The sequence below is a fragment of the Ictidomys tridecemlineatus genome, chromosome 5, assembly GCF_052094955.1.
Source record: "Ictidomys tridecemlineatus isolate mIctTri1 chromosome 5, mIctTri1.hap1, whole genome shotgun sequence".
NCBI lineage: Eukaryota > Metazoa > Chordata > Mammalia > Rodentia > Sciuridae > Ictidomys > Ictidomys tridecemlineatus.
This window is the reverse complement of record NC_135481.1, coordinates 77,335,469-77,360,149: the sequence shown is the minus strand read 5'-3', so window position 1 is coordinate 77,360,149 and position 24,681 is coordinate 77,335,469. Positions and strand designations below refer to the sequence as shown.

At 35.5% G+C, this 24,681-nt stretch overlaps 1 protein-coding gene across 1 annotated transcript in view; it reads left to right on the top strand.

Annotated features, from left to right (window-relative positions):
* Ttc6 (tetratricopeptide repeat domain 6) overlaps positions 1-24,681 on the top strand; it is a 183,705-nt gene that overhangs the window by 36,063 nt on the left and 122,961 nt on the right. The window contains exons 2-4 of the mRNA XM_078050195.1: positions 11,504-11,656; positions 15,735-15,932; positions 21,504-21,634. Coding sequence (XP_077906321.1) covers positions 11,504-11,656; positions 15,735-15,932; positions 21,504-21,634 — 482 coding nt within the window. The remainder of the gene's footprint in view (positions 1-11,503; positions 11,657-15,734; positions 15,933-21,503; positions 21,635-24,681) is intronic.

The window sequence follows — 24,681 nt, the reverse complement described above, 5'->3', positions numbered from 1 at the left end:
CTTTGTTTGTATGTGGTGCTGAGGATCGAACCTGGGCCGCACACATGCCAGGTGAACGCGCTACCGCTTGAAGCCACATCCCCAGCCCGGCCATAGTTGAATGGGTTTATTTCTGGACTCTTAATTTCACTTGCATTGATCTAGATTTCTAACTTTATCCTTGTTCTACACTGTTTTGATTACTGTTGCTTGATAGTAACTTTCGAAATAGGGAAGTGTGATTCCTTCAACTTTATTTTTCCTTTTTCTGATTGTGTTGCCTATTTGGTGTCCCTTTGAATTCCATAGGAATTTTAGGATCAGCTTTTCTGTTTTTACAAACAAGGCCCTTGGGACTTTGATAGATATTGTAAGGTAGATCAGTTTGAGGAGTCTTGCCACCTTAATAATATTATGTATCATATCCATGGATATCCATGGGATGTCCTTCTTTTAATTTAGGTCTTCTTTAATTTATTTCAGCAAATATTTTGTACAAGTTTTGTTCCTCTTAAGTTCAATTTATCCCTAAAGTATTTTATTCTCACTGATGCAATTGTAAGTGAATTGTTTTCTTAATTTCATTTTCAGATATTTCATTGCAAGTTTATTATAGAAATATTATTATATATTATTATAATAAGAATATTATAGAACTGATGTTTATATATTAATCTTATACTCCACAACTTTGGCAAATTAATTTATTATAGCTCTAATAGCTTTGATTTTGGATTTAAGTACTTTATGTTTTTTCTATATGTGATCATGTCATTTTCGGGGGAAGGGGTACTGGAGATTGAGCTCAGGGGCACTTGACCACTGAGCCACATTCCCAGTCCTATTTTGTATTTTATTTAGAGACAGGGTCTCGCTGAGTTGCTTAGCACCTTGCTTGTGTTGAGGCTGGCTCCGAACTTGCAATTCTTCTGCCTCAGCCTCCCGAGCAGCTGAGATTACAGATGTGTGCCACCATGCCCAGCTGATCATGTCATTTCGGAATAAAAATAATTTTCTATTTTCCTTTGGATGCTGTTATGGTTTGCATGTAAGGTGTTTCCCCAAAGCCCACATGTGAGACAATGCTAGAAGGTTCAGAGGAGAAATGATTGGGATGTAAGAGTCTTTTAACCCCCGATGGGGATTAATTGAAGTGATAGGTTGTGTCTGGAGTAGATGGTAATTGAGGGTGTGGCTATGGAGTATATATTTGTATCTGGCAAGTGGAGACCTATCTTTCTGCTATCTGATCATGATGTGAGCTGCTTCCCTTTTACCACACTCTTCCACCATGATATTCAGCCTTACCTTGAGCCCCAAGGAATGTAGTGGGCCCTCTATGGACTGAGACCTCTGAAACCATAAGCCTCCAAATAAACTTTTCCTCCTCTACATTTGTTCTGGTCAGATCTTTTAGTCACAGCAGCAAAAAAAGGGTGACTGAAACAGATGCATTTTATTTGTTTTTCTTGCCTAAGTTCTGACTAGGACTTCCAATTCTATGCTGAGTAGAAGTAGCAAATTTGGACATTCTTGTCATGTTCCTGATATTAAGGGAAAAGCTTTCAATTTTGTTCCATTGAATATAATGTTATCTTTGGGTTTTTCATAAATGTCTTTTGTGAGATGAAGAAGGTGTCTTTCTATTCCCAGCTTTTTGAGTAATTTTGTTAAATCCTTTTTCTGAGTCTGTAGAGGTAATCATGTGCTTTTGTTTTTCCTTCATTCTGTTAATGTGATACATTACAATGACTGATTTTTTTGTATGTTGAACCATCCTTGCATTACTTGGATAAATCCTGTTTGGTTTCTATTTGCTAGTATTTATTGAGGATTTTTGCATTTATATTCATAGGAGAAATAGTCTGTCATTTTCTTTTCTTCTTTTTTTTTGTGATGTCTTTCTCTAGCTTTGGCATCACTGTTTTGCTGGTCCCATAGAATAAGTTGGGAAATGTTCCTTCCTGTACTATTTTGTGGTAATATTTGAGAATGTATGTTAATTATTTTTTTAATTGTTTTTATAGTAGTAGATTCATGTTGTATGCAATTTACTTTTTACACTTACTATAATGGATTTGATGTTAATTCTTTAAATGTCTGATGTCTGGTAGAATTCACCAGTAAATCTATGTGGTTCTGGAATTTGCTTTTTGGGAGGTTTTTGATTCTTGCAATAGGTCTAAAAATTTTTCATTTTTTTTTAGCAGTTTTAGTAGTTTCTATGTCTTCATGTGTGTGTATGTATGTGTGTATGTGTGCGTGTGTGTTGCTGTGAGTTGAACTGAGGGTATCATACATGTTAGGTAATTGCCATCACTGAGTGACATCCTCAGTCCTTTTTAACTGTAGTTCCTGACATTTGTATTCACTTTTACGAATTGTGTAAAAATTATCTAGATGATTACTTTTGTTTATAGTTTAATTTCATACCATCTCTATTTAAATATTGTTAGTTCCATTTTTGAGCCCTTATATCCCCTTTAAATATTTTTTGTGAAGGTCAGTTGTGTTTGTGGATTTTCTGAGCTGAGTATGTTGTGATTCTCATTGCAAAGGAGACATATAGCATTCTGAGGCAAGTGGAGGGGATGTCCCTGTTCTCTACTTGGTGTAGGCTCATTGTCAAGGACATCTTTTTGTGACTCTCAGCTTCTTGGAGTCCTCTGTGAAAAGTATTCCTTCAGATCTTACTTTTAGAAACTTCTTAGAAACAGGACCCAGTGTCTGAGACAGATTCTGCTATCTTTGTATTTCACCTCACCTCTTCACTGTTATGTTCCGGAAACTCTTTGCATTTGCCCAAATAAACCTCTGGGAGCTCTGTCCGCCAAGTTATCATTTGCTTCCACAATATTAGTAATTGTGGAAATTAGTAATATTATCTGGGCACAAATCCAGATAACCAGACACCTGCTATATTTCTAATTAAATGTTTTATAAAATATGTTTAGATATGCTTTTAATTTCATTGAATTTTTCGGGAAAACCACAACACAAACCCTTTTAACTTACCTACTCTTTAAAAAACCTATTAGATGCTTTTCTATTAAGTTACTGACTTTCCTTTTTTTTATTTACTTTTTAAATCAGAATCATCAATTATCTTGAATATGATCTGTCTATTCTCTCACATTGATTTTATCATTATATTTTCATGGCTTCCCTCTGACTCTCATACTTTTCCTTTATTTTATTTTTATATCCTTTAGCACATTTAAAATTTTGGAATAATTTTAGATTTATGGGAAATATATAAATATATTACAGAAAACCCTTATATAAACTTCATCCTTCCCTACGTTTCCTTTTTATTTTTGGAATATCTTATCATTTTTTATCTACCTCCTGATTTAATTTACCTAATTAATATATTAAGAGATATGCTTTAAAATATATGTTTAATAAGCTACATTCATTGACAAATACATCACAATAAATCCCACATATGTACAATTGATAATGAGGATGGTGATGATAATAATAAAACAATAATAATGATATGATGACGATGAAAGGGAGATCAGTAGAGTAGACAAAGTGGATCAGGGGAAGGAGAGAGCCAGAAGCAAAGGGTAGTACTGGAGAATGACATCAATTAAATTGTGTGCATGTATGAATACAGCATGCCCAATCCTACTATTCTGTATAATTGTAACACACCAATAAAAAATTTTAAAAAACTTAAAACATTTTAATATAATTATCTTAGTTTTTTTCAGTTTCCTGTTTCATTCATTCTGTTTTATTTTCATCTTCGTTTTTTTCCAGTCTGTTTTGTTTATTTTGCATGGAGTTCAGTATGGTTTTGGCAGAATTAATATCTGCTTGCAACTTTTGAACACATAACACAGTTTGTTTAAAATCTATACCTTTAGATTTCAGGTCATTATCTCTACTCTTTTATTCTTTAGTGGTTTTTCATGGGCCTAAGTTTTGGTTTTCTCTTTACTTATTCATGATCTGAGTACCTTCTGTCTAGTTTAGATATTTGTGAACTGAATGGATTTGTGGATCATCTTTAATCTTGTAATCATTCCCAAAGTCCCATATATTGGGTAGTCTGACTCTCTTTATTGATGTTTTCTATTTTGTGTGACATTATTCTTACAATTTTTTTTGGTTCTTTAGACATGGTCTCCTTTGATTCTTTGAACATACTTAACATAGGTCACTTAAAGAATTTATCTAGTAAATCCTAACATCTTGATTTCTTTAGGGATGGTTTCTATTGATTGCTTTGTTTCCTATGTTGGGCTTTACCCCTTTATTTCTTTGCTTCTCTCATAATTTTTTTTTGTTGTTGTCGACTGGAAATTTTAAACAATATAATGTGATAACTGTGGAAATCAGATCTCCTTTTACTGCACGTTTGTTATTGTTGAGTCATGTTGTGTTTTATTCTCATTAAAAATGTAGAGAAAAAGTGATGCTGGATGCATCACAATACTGGACCTCAAATTATACTACAGAGCCATAGTAACAAAAACCCACATGGTACCGGCACCAAAACAGACATGGAGACCAACAGAATAGAATAGAAGACACAGAGACAAACCCACACAAATACAGTTATTTTACTAGATAAAGGCACCATAAACACACATTGGAGAAAAGATAGCCTTTTAAACAAATGGTGCTTGGAAAACTAGAAATCCATATGGAGAAGAATGAAATTTAACCCCCATCTCTCCCCTTGCACAAAGTGGATCAACTCAAAGTGGATCAATGACCTAGGAATTAGACCAGAAACTCTGCAACATCCAGAAGAAAATATAGGCCCCAAACTCCAACATGTAGGTGCTGGAACCAATTCATTAACAAGACTCCTAAAACACAAGAAATAAAACAAAAATCAACAAATACCATGACATCAGATAAAAAAGCTTCTACACAGCAAAGGAAACAAAAGCATAAAAGAGAGCTTATCGAATGGGATATCTTTCCCATTGTTTTCTCAGATAGGGCATAAATTATCAAGAATAGATGAGTAACTCAAAAAACTTTATAAATGGCATAAGAACTAAACAGATACTTCTCAAAAGAAGAAATACAAACAGTCAACAAATATGTGAAAAAATACTCAAAGTCTCTAGGAAATACAAATCAAAACTACATTGAGATTTCATCTTACTCCAGTCAGAATGGCAAGTATCAAGAATACAAATAATATTAAGTGTTGGTGAGGATTGGGGGAAAAGGTACATTCATACATGGCAGATGGACTGCAAATTAGTACAGCCACTCTGTAAAACAGTATGGAGACTTCTTAAAACAAAATCGAATGGAACCATCATAAGACCCAGCTATTCTACTCCTTGGTATATATCCAAAGAATCTAAAATCAGCATACTATAGGGATACAGTTACATCAATATTTATATCAGCATGATTCATAAAAGTCAACCTAGGTGTCCTTCGATAGATGAATGAATAAAGAAAATTTGGTACATATACACAATGAGCATTACTCAACCTTAAAGAAGAATAAAATTATGGCACTTACTATAGTAAATGGATGGAACTGGAGACTATCATGCTAAGTGAAATAAGGCAGACCTAAGTGTCAAAGGTCAAATATTTTCTCTGATATGCAGAAGCTAGTCCAAAATATGGGGGGTGGGGAGGAGAAAGAAAGAAAGAAAGAGGGGGGATTTCATCAAAACAGAGGAAAGATTTGTGGACTAGATGATGGGGGATTGAGGGGGAGGGAAGAGGGATGGGATAAGGGAAGGACATTAGAAGGAGTCTGACTTAACTTTCCTATGTATGTATATGAGTATACCAGAGCGACTCTCATCATCATGTGTATCTGCAAGCCATTAACTGAAAAAAAAAAAAGTAAATAGCAGAAAGATCAGTAAAGAGAATTGGGGGAGAGAGGAGGGGAGGGAAAGGGAAAGTACTGGGGACTGAATTAAAGCAAATTGTATTCCATGTTTTTATAATTATGTCAAAATGAATACAATGTAATGTGTAACTAAAAGGAATCAATAAAAAGAAGAAAAATGTAATGACTTTCTTGAACTGCTTCTGTAAAGTCTATGTTCTTTGTTGTGTGTGGCCACTGAAGCGTTTTTTTTGGCTAACATAGTGGTCAGCTAGTGATTGTGTAGATTTCCTTTAATGCCTTTTAGTTTTTGTCAAAAGGTGTGTGTGTGTGTGTGTGTGTGTGTGTGTGTGTGTGTGTGTGTGTGTGTGTTGAGACATACCTTCAACACTCAGGCAGGCAGTTTACAACTCTGCTTTAGCCTTCACTTCCAGGTTTCCAAGAGTATCAAGGTCAGCCAGAGATGAAAATTTATGACTCTTGTAGTCTTTTCTAAGTATGTGTGCAGTTCCGGGCATGCATATCAATCTGTACATGCTCATGGACTAAAGTCACTAAAATATTTATTTTACTGTTATCATTATTTTTCAAGGATACTACTGAGCTGGAGGTAGGGTATGGGAGTAGGGTGAGCAAAAAAAAAAAAAAGAACTAAAATGTTGACATTCATTAATTTCTTTTGAATAAATGCTCTATAGTTTGCTACAGACCTTTCAACACTAAATTATGACACATGCAAATAAACAAGAAAGTATGATAAGTATAGCCCATACACAGAAAAAAGCAATGAGCAGAAACTATCCTTGAAGAAGCCTAAACATTGGACTTACTAGACCAATACTTGCTTTCATTGCTTTTGTCTTCATATTTATTGGGAAATCAGGAGAGGCTGTTTTTCATTATTCTCAGGCCATTTTATCCTAGTTCAATGTACTGTCTTTGACCTTTCTTATGTGGGCATATTTATTTATTTACTTTTTTTGGTGGGGCTAGGATCAAACACTGTTCATGCATGTTCTAGGCTAGGCGAGGTGTCCACCGATGAGCTATACCCCTAGACTGCTCATTTTTATTTTGAGAATGGGATCCTAACTAGTTATTGCTTGTGTGAAATTTTATTTGTTGAGTTTGCTTTGTTTGCTCTACTTTGGTCTGATAGTTATTCAGTTGATTTTCTTTTTTCCTTCCAAATATAAGGTCACATAATCTATTAATAGTGACATTTTGTTCTTTGATTTTTTTTATTACCACCTATTATTTTTTTCTTATTGCATTGGATCTCGTCTGACTCATGTCCTATTATGAATTACAATGTTTGGTGCAGAGTTCTATAGATATCTCTTGTGGTATTAGGAAATTTTTCTTCTGTTTCTGGTTTCTTTTTATTCAGTAATCAGCATTGAATTTATTGATAATTTTTCTAAGCATTTGTTGAGAAGATTGTATAGCTTTTCATTCATTTTTAATATCAGAAATTATAATGAATTGTCTACATTCTTCTGGGAAAATTTCCCTTTGTCAAAATATATTATTTCTAAGTAAAAGGCTTGGATTTATTTGTAAATATTTTATTTGGAACTTATGCATTTATGTTTACAATGAGGTAAATTGTAGGTTTCTATATTGAGGTATTTTTAGTCTATTCTTGACATTACTATAATATTACCCTCTAAAATGTATTCAAAATTTTCTTTAAAGTATTTTTATTATGAAATATTTCAAATGTTTCAAATTTCAAGGTTTTGGATATTTAATGTTTTATCATATTTACTTCATATTGCTTAAATAACAAGAAAATTACAAGTAAAATACAGGCCCCCTTTATAGCTCCTCCAATAATTGTTTCCCCTCCTCAGATGTGAGCAGTAAATTCTAAATTTGGTGTTTATCACTTTTATATTTTTATACTTTAATGATATATTTATAAACCTAAAATGTTTTAAAGAATTACAGATGGGGTTTTACATTTATTATCCAGTTAGCATAGTCATGAAGAATGAGAACTCTTGAGCCAGGGGGTCTCAGCTTGAAGTTTCCAACTATACTAGTATTTTTGTGTGCGTCTGTTTTCATTTTGTGAGTATTGTTAGTCTTCTGAGTTCCTTGACCCTTTTGTTGTTGGGAAACGATCCTCTTTCTCCTGGCTAACATCCTTTGTTTTGAAGACTACTGTGTCTCATGTTAATGTCACCACTCTGTTGCCATCCTCACCCCTGATTGGCAATGGATTTTCTTCACTTTTTATTTGCTGCACAGGTATTTAATTTTGACTTTCGAAAGATATTTTTGCTAGATATAAAATTTTGTGTGGACAATCATTTTCTGTCAGTACTGGGGTTTTGAATATGTTGCTTCTTTGTCTTCTGGCTTAGAGTTATGGTAAGAAATCTGGAGTTTGTTGTAATTAATGGCCAATGATTCTTTGTTCCTTTGTATTTCAGCTTTCTTTTTTTCTCCACATGCCTAAAATATTTTTATTCCATGTTTTCATTACTTTTATTTTATGTATCTGATGCAGGGTTCTTTGTGTGCTTTTGCTTGTTAATTATTGACTTTCTTGTATCAGGGGGGTTTATAGTTGTCTTAAAATTTGGAAAAGTTTTGATAATTTTTTTTGTGCAAATATTTTCAGATCCCATACAACACCTTTCTGAGACTCCAATTAAAGTATATATTAGGCTGAGAATTTGTACATTTGATTTTACTTTTATTTCTTTCATGATTGATTTTGCTTCTTTTAAAAATTATTTATTTATTTATTTAAAAAATATATTTATTTTTAAAATTTGTTCTACTTAGTTGTACATGACAGAAGAATGCATTTCAATTCATCATACACAATAGAGCGCAACATTTCAATTCTCTGGTTGTACATGGTATAGAGATGTACCATTCATGCAATCATACGTGTACCTAGGGTAATGATATCCATCTCATTTCACAATATTTCCTACCCTCATAACCTTTCCTCACCCTCTCCTTTGCCCAATTCAAAGATACTTCATTCTTTCCATGCCCTGCCCCTTCCCATCATAGATTAGCATCCACTAATCAGAGAAAACACTGGGCCTTTAATTTTTTGAGATTGTCTTACTTCACTTGGTATAATATACTCCAACTCCATTTATTTACCTGAAAATGCTACAATTTTATTCTCCTTTAATCTGAGTAATATTCTAGTGTGTATGTGTGTGTGTGTGTGTGTGTGTCTATCTATATATCTCTATCTAGATATCTATCTATCTATCTATCTATCTATCTCACAGTTTCTTTATCCGTTCATCTATTGATGGACATCTAGGTTGGTTCCACAGTTTAGCTATTGTGAATTCAGCTGCTATCCAAATTTGTGTGGCTATGTCACTATAGTATGCTGATTTTAAGTCCTTTGGGTATAAACTGAGAAATGGGATAGCTGAGTCAAATGGTGGTTCTGTTCCAAGTTTTCTGAGGAATCTTCACACGTGTGTTTTCCAAAGTGGTTGCACTGATTTGCAGTCCCACCAGCAATATATGAGTGTACCTTTTCCCCCACATCCTCTCTAACACTTATTATTGCATGTATTCTTGATAACTGCCATTTTGACTGGGGTGAGATGAAATCTTAGAGTAGTTTTGATTTGCATTTCTCTAATTACTAAAGATGTTGTACACTTTTTCACAAATTTGTTGATTGCATGTGTACCTTCTTCTGAGAAGTGTATGTTCAGTTCCTTAGCCTATTTATTGGTTGGGTTGTTTGTGTTTTGGGTATTAAGTTTTTTTGAGTTATTTATATATACTAGAGATTCGTGCTAGCTCTATCTGATGTGCATGTGGTAAAAATTTGCTCCCATACTGTAGGCTCTCTCTTTACCTCATTGATTTTTTTCTGTTTCTTTCCTTTTTTTTCTGAGAAGAAGCTTTTTAGTTTGAATCCATCAAAAAACTTCTAGAACTAATAAATAAATTCAGCAAAGTAGCAGGATATAAAATAAAATTCCCATAAATCAAATGAATTTTTATACATGTAATGAATACACAGAAAGAGAAATTAGGAAAACCACCCCATTCAAAATAGCCTCCAAAATATAAAATACCTGGGAATCAGTCTAACAAAAGAGGTGAAAGACCTCTACAATTAATACTTCAGAACACTAAAGAAGGAAATTGAAGAAGACCTTAGAAGATGGAAAGATCACCCTTGTTCTTGGATAGGCAGAGTTAATATTGTCAAAATGGCCATACTACCAAAACTGTTATACAGATTTAATGCAATTCCTATTAAAATCCCAATGACATTCTTCATAAAACAAGAAAAAGCAATCAAGAAATTCATTTGGAAAAATAAGAGGCCCAGAATAGCCAAAGCAATTCTTAGCAAGAAAAGTGAAGCAGGAGGCATCACCATACCAGACCTTAAACTATACTACAGAGCAATAGTAACAAAAACAGCATGGCATTGGCACCAAAATCCACATATTAACTAATGGTAAAGAATAGAAGACTCAGAGAAAACCTGTATAAATACAGTTATCTCATACTAGACCATGGCACCAAAAACACACATTGGAGAAAGGAAAGCCTCTTCAACAAATGGGGAAAACTAGAAATCCATATGTAGCAAAATGAAATTGAACCTCTATTACTCATCATGCACAAAACTCTGCTCCAAGTGGATCAAGGATCTAGGGATTAGACTAGAGACCCTGTACCTAACAGAAGAAAAAGTAGGCCCAAATCTTATCATGGTGGATTAGGCCCTGACTTACTTAACAAGACTCCTAAAGCACAAGAAATAAAATCAAGAATCAATAAATGGGATTTTGCTTATTTCTGTAAGGCCTTCAAGTTCACTGTTGTTTTCTTCTGCAAGCATCTTCTCTGCTGACCATTCCTAAAAGAGTTATTCTTATATTTTGTTTAGTTTTATAGCTACATATAGTAAAAGGGTAAAAGTAGAAGCCAATGGCCCGAGTAGAATCCTTAAAAGTAATAAAGAAAAAGAAGAAAAGCAACAGTTTTAAAGCATAATGGATATTCCAGTTTTTCTATTGATATTACTAAAAAGTTAATGGATAAAAGGGGGTCTTAGAAAGTCATAGTTGAATGCCCATTTTAAGGATGATAAAGTTGAGGTGCTGAGAAGAAAAATAACTTGCCCATTGATGCCTCATCTGTGGATGGGTATATGATTTGCAGAGAATCAGCATCTCTTTATTCCTTGTTCATTGTTAATCTTTATATTGTGGTGTATTCTTAGCACTTCAGTTGATTAGAATATATCATTGCAATTGGCATTAATAGTGGTAAAAATAACACTAACAATTATATCCAGTGAAGTTTAAAATATATTCCTTTTTGCTTTTGGTTAGATCAAATTTTAGTTTTGATTTTTAATTTTCTTATTCAGTGTTTTACAGTATTTGACTTAATGGGCACATTTGTATAATAGGTGATACATTTTCTAATTATCTTATTAAATCTAATAATATGTCTATTGAGATCAACAAACCAAAAGGCAATACATTGAAAGAATAGAGAAAAAATATTTTTTTCTGTATTTTTCATTTACTGCTTGTTATTGAGTAGTTTGAACTTTCCTCATGCATTTCTCATTTATTGTATAACTCAGCTGATATTTTGCTGTACGGAATCATGAATTTCAGTGGTTTTTAAAATTGGCATTGTTTTGTTTCCTCTTCTCCCTTCAAGGATATTTCTATAATGGGAAAACTGGGCCCCAAAACCACTGAGCTGGAAGCAGAAGCACCTCGGACGGAAGAAGAAACCCCTCAGATGGAGGCAGAATCATCTCAGATGGAGACAGAACAAGAGTTACACATCGGTGTTGAGGAACCTCAAGTGGTAAAGTGTTTAAGAAAAATCCTCCTTGCCCATACTAAAGGAGTAGCTTATCTCTTGTTTTTTAATGTATATTTTATGTGTTCTTATTAGTTAACATGATAGTAGAATGTATTTTGACATGTTATACATATATGGAGCACAACTTTTCATTCTTCTGGTTGATGTGGGATTACATTGGTTGTGTAATCATATGTACCCATAGGATACTAATGCCTGCTTCATTCTACTGTCTTTCCTATTCCCATTTCCCCCTCCCTTCCCTTCATTCCCCTTTGTCTATTCCAAAGTACTTCTATTCTTCTCTACCTGCCCCTTATTGTGAATTAGCATCTGCTATCAGGGAAAAACATTTGGACTTTTTTGGGGGGGGGGGATTGGCTTATTTCCCTTAGCCAGATAGTTTCCAATTCCATCCAATTACCAGCAAATGCTATAATTTCATTCTTCTTTGTGGCTGAGTAATATTCCATTGTGCATATGTACCATATTTTCTTTATCCATTCATTTGTTGAAGGTCACCTAAGTTGGTTCCATAGTTTAGCTATTGTGAATTGAGCTGCTGTACACATTGATGTGGCTGCGTCACTGAAGTATGATGATTTTAAGTCCTTTGGGTATAAACTGAGGAGTGGGATTTATTTGCTTGATTTTTTTATAGAGAGTTTAAAAAGATTTCCTTCAAAATATTCTAGAGGTGCATTTAAGTATAAGCATATCTAATCCAACACTCTGTGAGGAGTGCTGTCCTTGGCTCACTGTGGCTGACTATCATAGAGCTTTGTGCTAAGGCCCAATATTCTTTTAAGAAGGAAAAGGTTATTAACAGCTTTTCTGGTTTAAAGCCATTCAGATATAGAATGTAGTTAGAGAATTAATAAAAAGTTTTTAACTTCTAAGAAAGCATTACTTTAATCTGTAGTTGGCTAGAAGAATTGTTAAAAGCATTGACAAGGGGAGAATGTTGTTCTGAATCTGGACTATGGGTGACAAGTTTGTTTCAGAAATACAACTTGCTTTTTGGCCATCATTGACAAAATAATTGTGGGATTCCAAGCAATCTGGAACATATTTCCTGTGAATGAGAAGTGTCTCCTTGTATACAAAAATTCAGAATTAAATTAAAAAGATGGCATGATGATCAGTTCCTTTACACAGGTCTCATAAAATTACATCACTAAATGGCAAGCTCCTTTAGTTTTTGAAACTGTGACCCCAGATACATAAAAATTGAGATCACACTTCATTTTATGATAACATATTGTGTTCAGGAAGCATGTGAATCTTTTTGCTAAAGCCACGGGTTCTATAATGTAGAGTCACCACAAATGGTAGAACTACTAGAGTTTGAGATGCTTCTGGTTGAAACCATGTCTTTTCCCCCTTTGCATACTATTCCCTGCCTTCAGACTTACCATGTGGCAAAATTAGTAGCTACTCAGCAATTGTAGTCTCTGAACACATAAGACTTTAGATCATATTCCAGTTCACTATCATAATACGTTAACATAAAAGAATAGTTTTTAGGAAAACATAAATAATAGGTTTGAGTGAAAAGAGTAGTATTGTCTTACATTTTCTGCAAATCTAATGTCTGATTGTAACAGAGCTAGATTTTCATATCTGCTCCTGAATTTAATCTTTTGCAATGTGTTATTTTGACTGAAATATATTAAAAAATCTGACCTCATGCAGACTGGAAAGGGAGTCATATTTTAATGGCCTTCTAATATTATTGTGGATATTCTCCTGTGTTAATGTACTAAAACTGTATCTTTAAGATTAGCTGCAATGTGGGATCAGAAACCAGATATATGAACTTGTTGCATATCCTTACATTAAATCCATTGCTCCATCTTGCTTTTTGAGCTAATCTTTTACTCTGGATGATATTTGTGACCTCATGCATTAATCATTTAATAAGTACTGGTCCACTATTTTATCCAATACTGCTTTACCATTATCTGTGAAAATTTTAACACAGTGAAAAAGGTAAACAACATCTTAATATTTGAATGTCCTTTTGACATTGTAGTCCCCTTGAAAATATCTCAAAGGCTGTGAGGAATCTGTGGGCCACATTTTGAGAATGACTAGTCTATTGGGTGAAAGGGAAATAGGTTGAGAAAGTATACTTTGGAATCAGGTTGTCTAGGTTTAAACAAAGCTTTGATACTTAACCCAAAGTATGGCCTTGGGCAAGTTATAAAATTTTTTAAGGCCCATTTTCTCATCTATAAATGGGGTTACCAACAGTTCTTATTTCATGGAGATGCACTGAATATTAAAATTAGATGCTCTGGTACTCACATCTGTTGGCGGCAGGGTTACAGGCACGTGCCACCGAGCTCAACTTATATTTTTAAAGCATAGGAGTAACATTTTATGGGAAATTTTCAACTGAGTCGATGATGATTGCTAAGGCAATTGTAATACTGTGCGATACATGCTCATACAGAGGAGTTACAGGATCAGGAATGGCTTTGTAGAGGAGTGAGGCAGGTGGAGTCCTGAAGAGAGGGAACTGCAGTTGGAATCATCCTCCTTTCAAGATGATCTTCTTCCATTTTCTAATTTATTGAGTGTTACTTTCATTTGTTTCTTCTCCCAAACCATAACCTTGGGAGAGTGTGTGGAGGAAGCCAAGAGGGGTTAGATTCAAAAGAAAGGGATGGTTAACAATGCCCAAAACTATGGTCCATAAAATGAGTGAGTTTATTATGGGTAGTAAATACAGCAGCAGGCCCCTAACATTTGTGACCTCTCCGTATCTACTTTGCCTTTGTATGAAAAGAGTCTATCTTTTTTTTTTTTTTTAACCAATGGGGAAAATAAGGCTGAAAAGGTTTTTTTTTAAGTCCACTAAGATCAAACATCTTTTCATTGATCCAGGACTTGAATTGAGTCCCATGGGGGTAAAAAGTTCTTAGTCTTTTCATTGCCTGTAACTTTATAAAAACATGAGCTCAGGATTAAAGCTAATTTTACAAAACTGAAACTTCTTGGTCCAGGTATCTCTTCTTGTACAGCAAAGAAATTTATGTACTATTTGGTACTGTGTGGAATCTGTTATCCTCTATTTTCTTATTAGCAAATGTATATATCCAAGGAACAAAAAAGATACAGTTGATCTTAAAGTCATTTCTATGTAATTAGGGCTTTTATGTAAGTCAGACTAGTCTTATCATTTGTTAAATTGAGGAAATGAATTTTAACTGCCAGTGTGCTTCATAATCCCAAAAAATTTTAATTCAAAGTTAATTATTACCCAAATGTGGCCATATAGATAATTTCCTTTGGATTTGAAGAGAAACATCAGGTAGTGGGACTTTGTTTTTTTTTGTACCAGGAATTGAACTCTTGGCACTCGACCACCAAACCACATCCCCAGCCCGTTTTTGTATTTTCTTTAGAGACAAGGTCTCACTGAGTTGCCTAGCACCTCACTTTTGCTGAGGCTGGCTTTGAACTTAGAATCCTCCTTCCTCAGCCTCCTGAGCGGCAGGAATTTTAGGCACACACCACCGCACTCAACTTATATTTTTAAAGAACACAAAGCATAGGAGTAATATTTTTATGAGAAATTTTCCACTGGGTGTGGGAGAGATCTATGGTATCTGATAGTCTTCCTGAGGCATCAGACTCAGGTCTTTTGCTGGAACTTAAGCCAGCTCTGAAAGAGCAGCTGCCTAAGCAGGAAGCCCGCTTCTGAGACTCTTAGAACCTCAGTGGACTCCAGGCTGACCTAAGAGCCAAGCGGGATAATGAATAGATCTGTCTGCAGTGCCTTTTGTGGAAGGTACACTGGCTTGACACTGTGTGAGTGCTAGGTGGTACCAGGGTAAGATCTGAGTCTTGTTATTTCCTGAGTTTGTGCCCAATAACTGGAGAGTTGGTATATTTTCTGAGATTAGAGCCAGGGAAAACAAGTTTGTAGAGGAAATTGACCACCTCTGCTACATTTCAAACATGCATTTTCATATTCATTTGGTTGTCAGACAGAAAATGTTGCAAAACTGAAGACTTTAGATGGACTGGTAAAAAAGAGCATTCTTGTAATTTTACCTTTTTTTCCCCCCAGCCAATGTTTGAGGAGCCCTTGCAAGATGTGTCAAGTATTTTCCAGATTGAACAGGAAGCTATACCAGAATGGGAAGGCTCAGAAACGGGAAGCATGTTATTTGGAGCACAGGATATGTCACGAATACAGAAAGCAGAGCCATCAAGTAAACCTCTGCAAGGTAGACAGCCTCCAGGAAAATCAAAAGTCCGCAAGCAGGTATCTTCAAAGGGGAAAAACTGTTGTAAACAGAGTTAGAAGAGTTGAGGATGTGCGAGTGTCAAGCAATGGGCCCAGGGTTCACCCTGCAAAAGGGCCTCAATAGTTTTATTCCTTTAAGAAAAGACAGCGTATTTTTTTTTAAGGGCTTTATTTATTTGTTTTTCTTTCTGACATTGGGGATTAAACCGGGGGCCTCACATATGCTAGGCAAGTGCTCTGCAACTAAGCTATATCATCAGTTCTCTTGAGAGCTTTTAGTTTCAACCCTAATTACAATTTTGGGAAGAGAAGACAGATTTTCATGGAAAGAAGGAGTCTTGGCTCTTCCAGAAATTGACCAATAGTCTTCAAGGTACCATCTATGTCAAGGAAGTCTACAGTGGTCACTACAATGATCAGGACTGGGTAAGCAGTTTTTTAACTTTACTCCATTTAAGTTTATGCTAATTCCTGAGTTTTTTCTCACTGTAAAAAATGTTTCCCAGATTTGTTTTACTTATGCATCATTTTCATAATTTTTTTACCATATTTGCATATCACCCTACAATTATTTACTTAATATTCTTTTACTTAAATACATTTATTTTAAAATAGATATGCTATTTTTAATAATAATGTTATTTTAGGATGAAAAAGAAATGGTTTCTTTTTTTTAGAATACTAGTATATCATCTTGTCACTGACTGATTCAGAGGGATGCCTTTTTTTTAAGTAACAGCCTTCTTGGTCATCCCTCTCCTTCTGACTCCCCATAATTATGTTCCTGACTGTGCTTCACCCAAATCAACTGGTCATTACCTTCTTCAACTTTTGCCCAGGACTCTCAAGTTTGAAACCTGGGATTTATCTGTGAACTTCCCTTTCACATATAATCAGTCTCTGAGGCCTAGATTATTCCTAAACATTATTGATTATATGTTTTTCTTTTTCCTTATCTTTCCTGGTTGCCTCCATTGTAGTCAGTTCTGGTGAAATTATGTCCGGATTAGTGCACTTGTCTCCTAGTTTTTCTTCATCTCTCAAGCTCTGCTTTCTTAGGTTCATCCTGTATGACACTAGCTGGTTGATCCTGGGAATAATAGATAACAAGGAAGATTTAATAAAGTTGACCAGAGAAAACTTCCCACTGCTTTCAGTGAGGAAGGACTTACCATGTGTTGGTGATGGACTTCACTAGTAGTCATGCCACCTTTCCAGAGCAGGCACTTGGGGTCTGAAGTGAAGCCCGGCAAGGCCAAGTGAACCTGCCCATAGTTCACTGTACAGGTGAATCCTGTGTTTAGGCTGACGTCCTCCAGGTATCTGGAAACGGCGGCATCTTGATGAAGAAGCATTAGGCTGGGGGCCACAGCAGTAGTGTTTTTATCTATTCTACCTGAACACTGGGACTTGGGAAATAAATGTGGGCATAAGCGGTAAGTGGTTAGGTACCAGTAAGTCAAAGAATGAGATGAATTTTCTGGGCCGTGACTTAACCACCATGGCCCATCAGGAATTGAAGTCCCTCGTTAGAAATGTCCTGTAATATGAACTCTTCTGGCTTATTGTGACTATTATTAAACATTATTAAGAAATTATGTAAAATTATTTGTTTTTGATTAAAAGAGGCTGTTCTTTCCTAAGTCACTAGAATTTATTGACTTTGCTAAATTTTTTACACAATTTTTCTTATTTTTTCCTAATAACATCCTTACTTGTCGTTACCTTTCTATTACTATTGCAAAAATGCATCATGAGAAGATATATAGCTTGCCCAAATAGAAGTTAAGTTGTAGATGCAGGACTCAAGATGAGGTTGCCTGATTGGCCACATTGCCTTTTCATAACAACAAGCAGTGATATCTGCTTTAGGTACAGAAGCACAGACTCGCAGCTACAGAAATGACAAGGGATGTAATGTACATCACCAAACTAGGAAGCATGGCTTCACCAGAGGAACTTAAAGAATGTATTAAGAGGACACCAAACTGAAACCAGAAATGTTTCAGAGGGGAAGAGAATGTCTGATAAGATGTTTTGTTATGGTTTATTGTTGTGGGATATCATGGGACACATCAGAAATGCCATAAAAATGGCACAGAGGATTTATGTGATTAGTTCCACCAAATCTTCACCAAGAATCTTATGTTTGTTTATTTATCGTAACATCTCAAGATCAATTATTATCCATGAACTTTAACCCTGTATATGGACAATTGAGGTCATAAAGTTAGTCTCTAGCATCTTTGGCACAGGAATGAGGAACAATATACTCCAGCAAGCCAGGACAGATTAGGGCACAAGAAGATTTTCTGACACAGCTAATAAATAGATCTAGCAGAGAGTTGATAAAGGAGCAACAAAGGACTTCAAGTGCTTACGTATATGCTGGAAGATCTTGTTCAGCAAAAAAGTAGAGAATTTGAACAATCTCCACCTATTGACCATTTCTACTCTTAGAAGCTCTGGAGTATAAAAAATGTCATTGGTACTCTGGGTTAAGTCATGATCAACAACAGAAAAAATATAGAAAAATACAATAGCAATCTTGTGAAGAAATGACAATATCCAGTCATAAGATTGGTGAGCATTTTAAAAAGAAAAATGTCAGTATGAGTCTGTAAAAAAAAATATAGGTTTGGATCATATGACCTGGGATTCTAAATGAAAGAAAGTTTAAGAGGTGTGGGTTGCCCTAAATCCCTCTAAATTATCACAGGACAATTATAAGTGATCGATCACATTCAGAATTTTAAAAATATGCAAAATACGAAGGAAAAAATACATTTCTACAGATAAGCATAAAAGTGGCGTGTAGCTATAAAAATTGTACCAAGAAAACTGAGATTCAGAATGGGCTGAAGCCTGTGAATAAAGCTAAGAATAACAACAACAACGAAAGCAATTTTCATGTTAGTTTTAGAGCAAAGGGAAGGAAAAAAAGGAAAGACAGCCTTGTCATTATGGATGAATAGTGTAATGACAACAGATGACAGAGATACCTTAATTTATTTTTAGAAAAAAGGTTGAGGTTTTAAATAAACAAATATGACAGAGAAAAGGAAACCGGCAAACTCACAACTTGGTTCTTAAATCTGTCAAGAATGATCTTTAGAAAGAAGAGAAGAATTGATTTAAAAAAAAAAAGCCAACAACACAAATCTTTGTAAAAGGTCTTCAGAGTTAGATGCCTGAGCCATTGGCTCCAGTGATCATTCCTCACCTTTGTGTCCCTGTCACAGCAGCTTTCAGGGGTGGCTGTAGTGGGAGAGGAGCCTGGAAGCCAGGAGATTGGCAACTGCAAATATGACTTTTAGTTTTTTAAGGGTAAGGACTGTGAATTTTGCAATCAGTGCATTGGTCTTGGATGAGACTCTACAATGACTAAAAGACTTATTCAAAAAGTTGTGTTTGGACCCTTATAAAAGGAAGAGGTAATCACTGGGAGCATGGGTTCCCTAAGGACAAGCCATGGAAGACCAACCTCGTTTCTTCTCCTAGAACATCAGAACAGTTAAGATCTGGTTGCTCAATATAGGAGTGTCATGGGAAGCTCACAGGCTCTGGAGCCAGATCTCCAGTGACCGAATTCTCTCCTCTTTACTAGCAGTGTGATGCAGGGCAAACTACCAAACTACTTTTATGGCTGTATAGTTTGAGGAAAATGACAGTGCCTACCTTAGAATGTTGTTGGAAGGATTCTATGTAGAGGCCACAACAGAGAGCACTCAGAACCATACCCAGCACACAGAAAATGCAATGAACAGTAATTGCTATCATCCTGTGAATTTAAGCAATCCACTTATGAAAGCCTCCTGAGAGTTTTGCAGACAAGATGACAGGTGAATTGCAGGAGGACTTAAAATTAGTTATGCAAAGGATGCATGATTGGTTCATGGAAGATTCTACGGAAATTTCAACATATTTCTCAGTCATTGGGATGAGAATGTGGAAGGCTTATTTACTAGTTGAATTTGCAGATGACGTCCGAGACCTGACTGGTAAAATCTGGTTGGCCAGACCTTAAAAAAACTTAGTTGGGGCAAATGTATTCATGGTTCTGTTTTTGTGTTCCAAACTTGTCGCTATGCGATGGTAATTCTTAACAGTAGCAAATGCGAAAGACTTCAGGTTTTAAACTATATTGTCATTTTGTGATAGGAAGACAAATGCAATCATAGTTTACCTTTGTTGACAAATGCCATGAGAAGATCCGCTTTCTCCTGACTGATTCATCTTATCGCACCTCACACATATGTTCAGATCTCAGTGTCCAACTCCAGGAGGGACTTAGACAAATTAGAGAGAGTTTGGAAGAGAATCTTCAAGGTAACAAAGCATAGTACTTCAAAACCATTTATTTAAGGTAGAGTTGAAAGGACTGGGGATGTTTTTCTGGGGGAATAGCAGTCCCAAAGGAGTCAACAGGGTTCAAAATATTTGAGGGTCTTTTCAAAGTGGAAGAGAGCTAGGTGGTGTCCGTATGGTTTCTGAGGTTCCAATCCAGACTAGTGGCTGTGAGTTGTTAGGCTCAATCATAAGAAGCAAACATGAATTCTCACAAATGGAAAAGTTTCAAAGAGAAAATGGCTGACTTTGAATGTATTTGTGGTCTGTGTTCTTGCCCATGTTCAAGCCAGGTGATGACCACCTGGGAAAGATACTGTGGAGGAAATTCAAACACTAACTGAATGGGAAGATGTAATGCTTTGTCCTCCCTGAATGTTCATTATTTTTCATTACTCCCTTACTCAAGAAGTTGTAATAGTGCTGTCATTTCTACTGAGTCAAGACAAAATCCTCTACTTGTTTATAAGAACTTCTCTTGGTCTGGCCTCCTCCTTCAGTCAAATCTTTCTGTTTTTATGAGGGAAGGTCTCTCTTTTTCTTTCTTTCTTAAATCTAATCTCAAAAAAAAAAAAAAAAAGAAAAGAAAAAAACAAAAAACCCAGAGCAACCCAAGGAAAAAAATGTTTACATAAAAAATTATCAGAAATTGTGCAAAACTTCTAGGAAATCTAGGGAATCAATATTTAAAATTATTTATGGCACAGAACGTACTTGATTTTTGCCAAGTAGTAGAAATAGAAAACAGTGCAACTGTAAGAAGTATAAATTGGTAAACATTGCTCAAAATAATAATATAAAGCACTTGAGTTCTTTTTAGCTTGTGCTAGTTAACCACAAGTTATTCCAAACCTTAAGGAACTAGCGATAAGTTCTGCTAAAAATACCAGTCTTGAAGAGTAAATCAGGCTGGAGATGTAGTTCTGTGGTAGAGCACTTGCCTAGCATGTGTGAGGCCTTGGGTTCTATGCCCATCCTGGAAGGGTGGGGGGAGAGATAAAAAGTGGATTTGTGGATGAAAAATATTGTAAATATATTGTAACAATATCTTTATTGCCATGAAGGTGTATATGTAAAAATTTAGGAATGTATTTAGAGGGAATTAGCTCACCTTTAGCACTTATATTCTGTTATAAACTATACATAGAAATCAGCAGTTTAAATATAAAAACTATTAAATAAAAAAGATCTAATTCTCATGTTACAACTTCCCCTAACAGTATATATATATTTTTTTTAAAGTTGAAATCAGGACAACTCTTGCAAATCAGAGGAAAAGAAGTTAAGAGAAAACCAAAAAGTAAACCAAGAATTCCAGCATGGAGATTAACAAAGTCTTTAAAATACCGTCGTGATAAAAACCTACCTAAAAAGTAACTTCATTAAATTTACAAATTTTACTATCTGAAGAGCTGTCATTCAGTAGCATTGATGCATGAACATGCTAATGTTTTAGAAATTCATATGTGAGATCTGAGTTAAAACTTCTCAAAGGAAAAGTTGGTGTAGATTTTATAGTCAAGATGTGTCTGTGCTTCCTTCTATTCCTGATTTTGACCAATGCACTTACTTTAATAAATGTAATACTAGCTGGAATAAAAAAATAGCTCTTTGGGAAAATAGCAAAATTAAATGTTAGCTGTTAGATTTGATAGTTTTGGTCCCTATAATGCTTGATTTGGATAAACTGCTTATTATACTGCAGGTTGATTTTATGATAAAAGACAATCCACTGCAAAATGTCCACAGGCCAACTCATTTGGCAGTTAATGGATTTATTCTTCTCCTCATGTTTCATCTATGACCCCACCAATATTTTTGATAGAGTTTCTTGTCACACAGGAATACATTCACAATTTTGAACAGCACTATGTAAACACAATTTAGATTATGGCTTACAATTTGCTGTTCACCTGGTTGAAACTCTGGCTTTCTCTTTATTTCACTACTAGGTTTTATGGGTTGGTTTATTCTAGATTATTCTTCATTTAACTCTTTATGGGGGTTTGAAGAAGCTTTAATTATTAGCTTTTGTTGTTGCTTAGGGCACTGGAAAGTGTGCTGGACTTGGAAGACAACCTTTTTTATGGCCAGCCTCAACTTTGTAAATGGATATTACTCACAATTTAGTAGCTGGGAATAGAGTCATGGGAAAAGAATTCCAAAGTTTATGAAACAGTCAAATTGGCATTTAAGTGACCCCATACATGCCATTGCTTATCTGCATTGCTTTAAGCTCATTTAGTTAGCAAGATTATGTATTAAAACAAATAGTGACAGCAGACAACAAGTATTTTACCTTCAATAAATAGTTACTGTCAGATTATCAATGAAGCAGAAACTTCTTGATTTTTTTTCCCCTAAAAAACCTTGCATTTAGTGCATTAAGCAAAGTAGCATGGCCACACACAGAGTCAGAGGCTTTTCTTTTTTATGTCTCCGTGTTTCAAAGAATGACAAATAGTCCTGCTTAAGGAGAGTGTGCTATAAAAACACAGCCTTTCCTGAGCATGCCAAAAATATTTGTAGATCTTATTGATATATGTAGTGCTCTTTTAATTCATTAAAACAGAAATTAGCACTTTACATTAGAGAGAAACAGGAGGAGAAGAAAAATCTGAAGTTAAAAAAATTATAAAAGAGAATCTTGAAAAAAAATTTCTGAACATCTTTCATTCACGGCTCCTTTTTCTTTAATCAGATATCAACCTATCTTTTCTCACCACTGACTAACTCTCACATTATTTTCTTGGGAATCCAGCCCTTTATGGCAGCATATTGTTATTTAGCACAACAATCGAGGGAGAGTCACTTGCTAATCTATGTTGCTAGACTATAATGGGAACGTGGGAATGCAGATCAGTTGTGATGCTTTTCAAAGAAAAAAAATAAGTCAGTAATGTAATCTCAAGCACATTCCACTAGCCAGAACCTGTCCAAGTCAGAATGATGGTGCATTTGAGCTTGACATGGGAGCTTACCTTTTGGTCTTCTCTCTTTTTTTCAAAGCCCTTTTGTAGGACCCCGAGTGCCTGAAGCCCTGGCTTCCTGGACACTCATTCCCCAGCCTCGCCTTTAGGTCTCTATTTTTCAGGCATTTCTACATGCTTTAGATTTATCTCTCTTTTTTTTTTTCCTTCACCACAGGAACATGTACAAATTTTATGTCTTGTTTTTGTTGGGCCCTGTTGTGAAAATGTCATAACCATTCTCTCCTAGTGACTAAATAATGTGCACACATACCTACCAACAGGGTAGGTGCTGTGCAATGCAAATAATAATGACAATAAAAATATAACAAGTGTTTCTTAAGAGACTTTCACAGACCTGAAATGATAGGACTATTATTTTTATCACTTCTTACAAAGATAAGAGCTAGGATTTTTCTTTTATTCTGTTTTTTTTTTCTGCAGTTTTTCAGAGAAGGCAGTGATCCATTTTGCAAGTATTAGAACTGAGATTCAGATCCAGGCCCAGGTGTGCTGGAGTGTAATGGCAGTGGGTATGAAGAAGGAGCATACCTGAGCAACCCTGCGCAGGGGAGAAACGCTGTTTCCCCCCATCCTCCAATACTGGGGATTGAACCCAGGGGTACTCTACCACTGAGCTACATACCCAGCCTGTTTTATGTTTTATTTTGAGACAGGGTCTCACTAAATTTCCCAGGCAGGCCTCAGACCCGAGATCCTTCTGCCTCAGCCTCCCAGGTCGCTTGGATATGCAAGTGGAGAGAGGATTCAAAGATGATTCGTACATTGAAGATGAGGAAGCTAGGCGGGATAGTAATTCCAGAGATGCGATTTAGGAGCACTGAGCACGGAGAGAATAACTGAAACACTGAAGATAGTTTTTTCAGTGTAAAAGAGGGGTTCACACCTTAGAAGCCACACTCAGTTTGGGAAGCTGGAGGAGTCAGTGACTAAGACAAATCACGGAGAAGGCAGAACATCACATCTTCATTCCTATTTTTGGAAGGTAGGAGAGAGTCAAGTTCCAGAAGAGTGTGAGGGAGATGCCACACTGAGAGAGGCCTGGGTTTCATCCTGCTAGGTGATGGGTGACGTACCACATATGTTATTCTACCTCTTCAGGGCCATTAGCATTTAAGTAGAGTAGGAAGGAGGAGAGCACATTGGCTAGATATGGTGTCTGGGACTAGTTACAAAATTGAGGAGAGAAGAGGCTGGGGGGTGGGATGATAATGAGTTTGATTTTGAGGTGTCTGTAGGACATTTAGTTTGAGATATTCAGTAGATGGTTGGATAATGAGCTTGAAGCTCTAAACACTAGTCTGGGATTGTAATATGAAAATTGTATCTGATCTCCTGTACTCACACATCCTTTTTAGAGCCTGAACTAAACTGTCAATAGAAATGCATTTTGTGTCTGAAGATCACACGATGATAAAAGCAGCTCACGT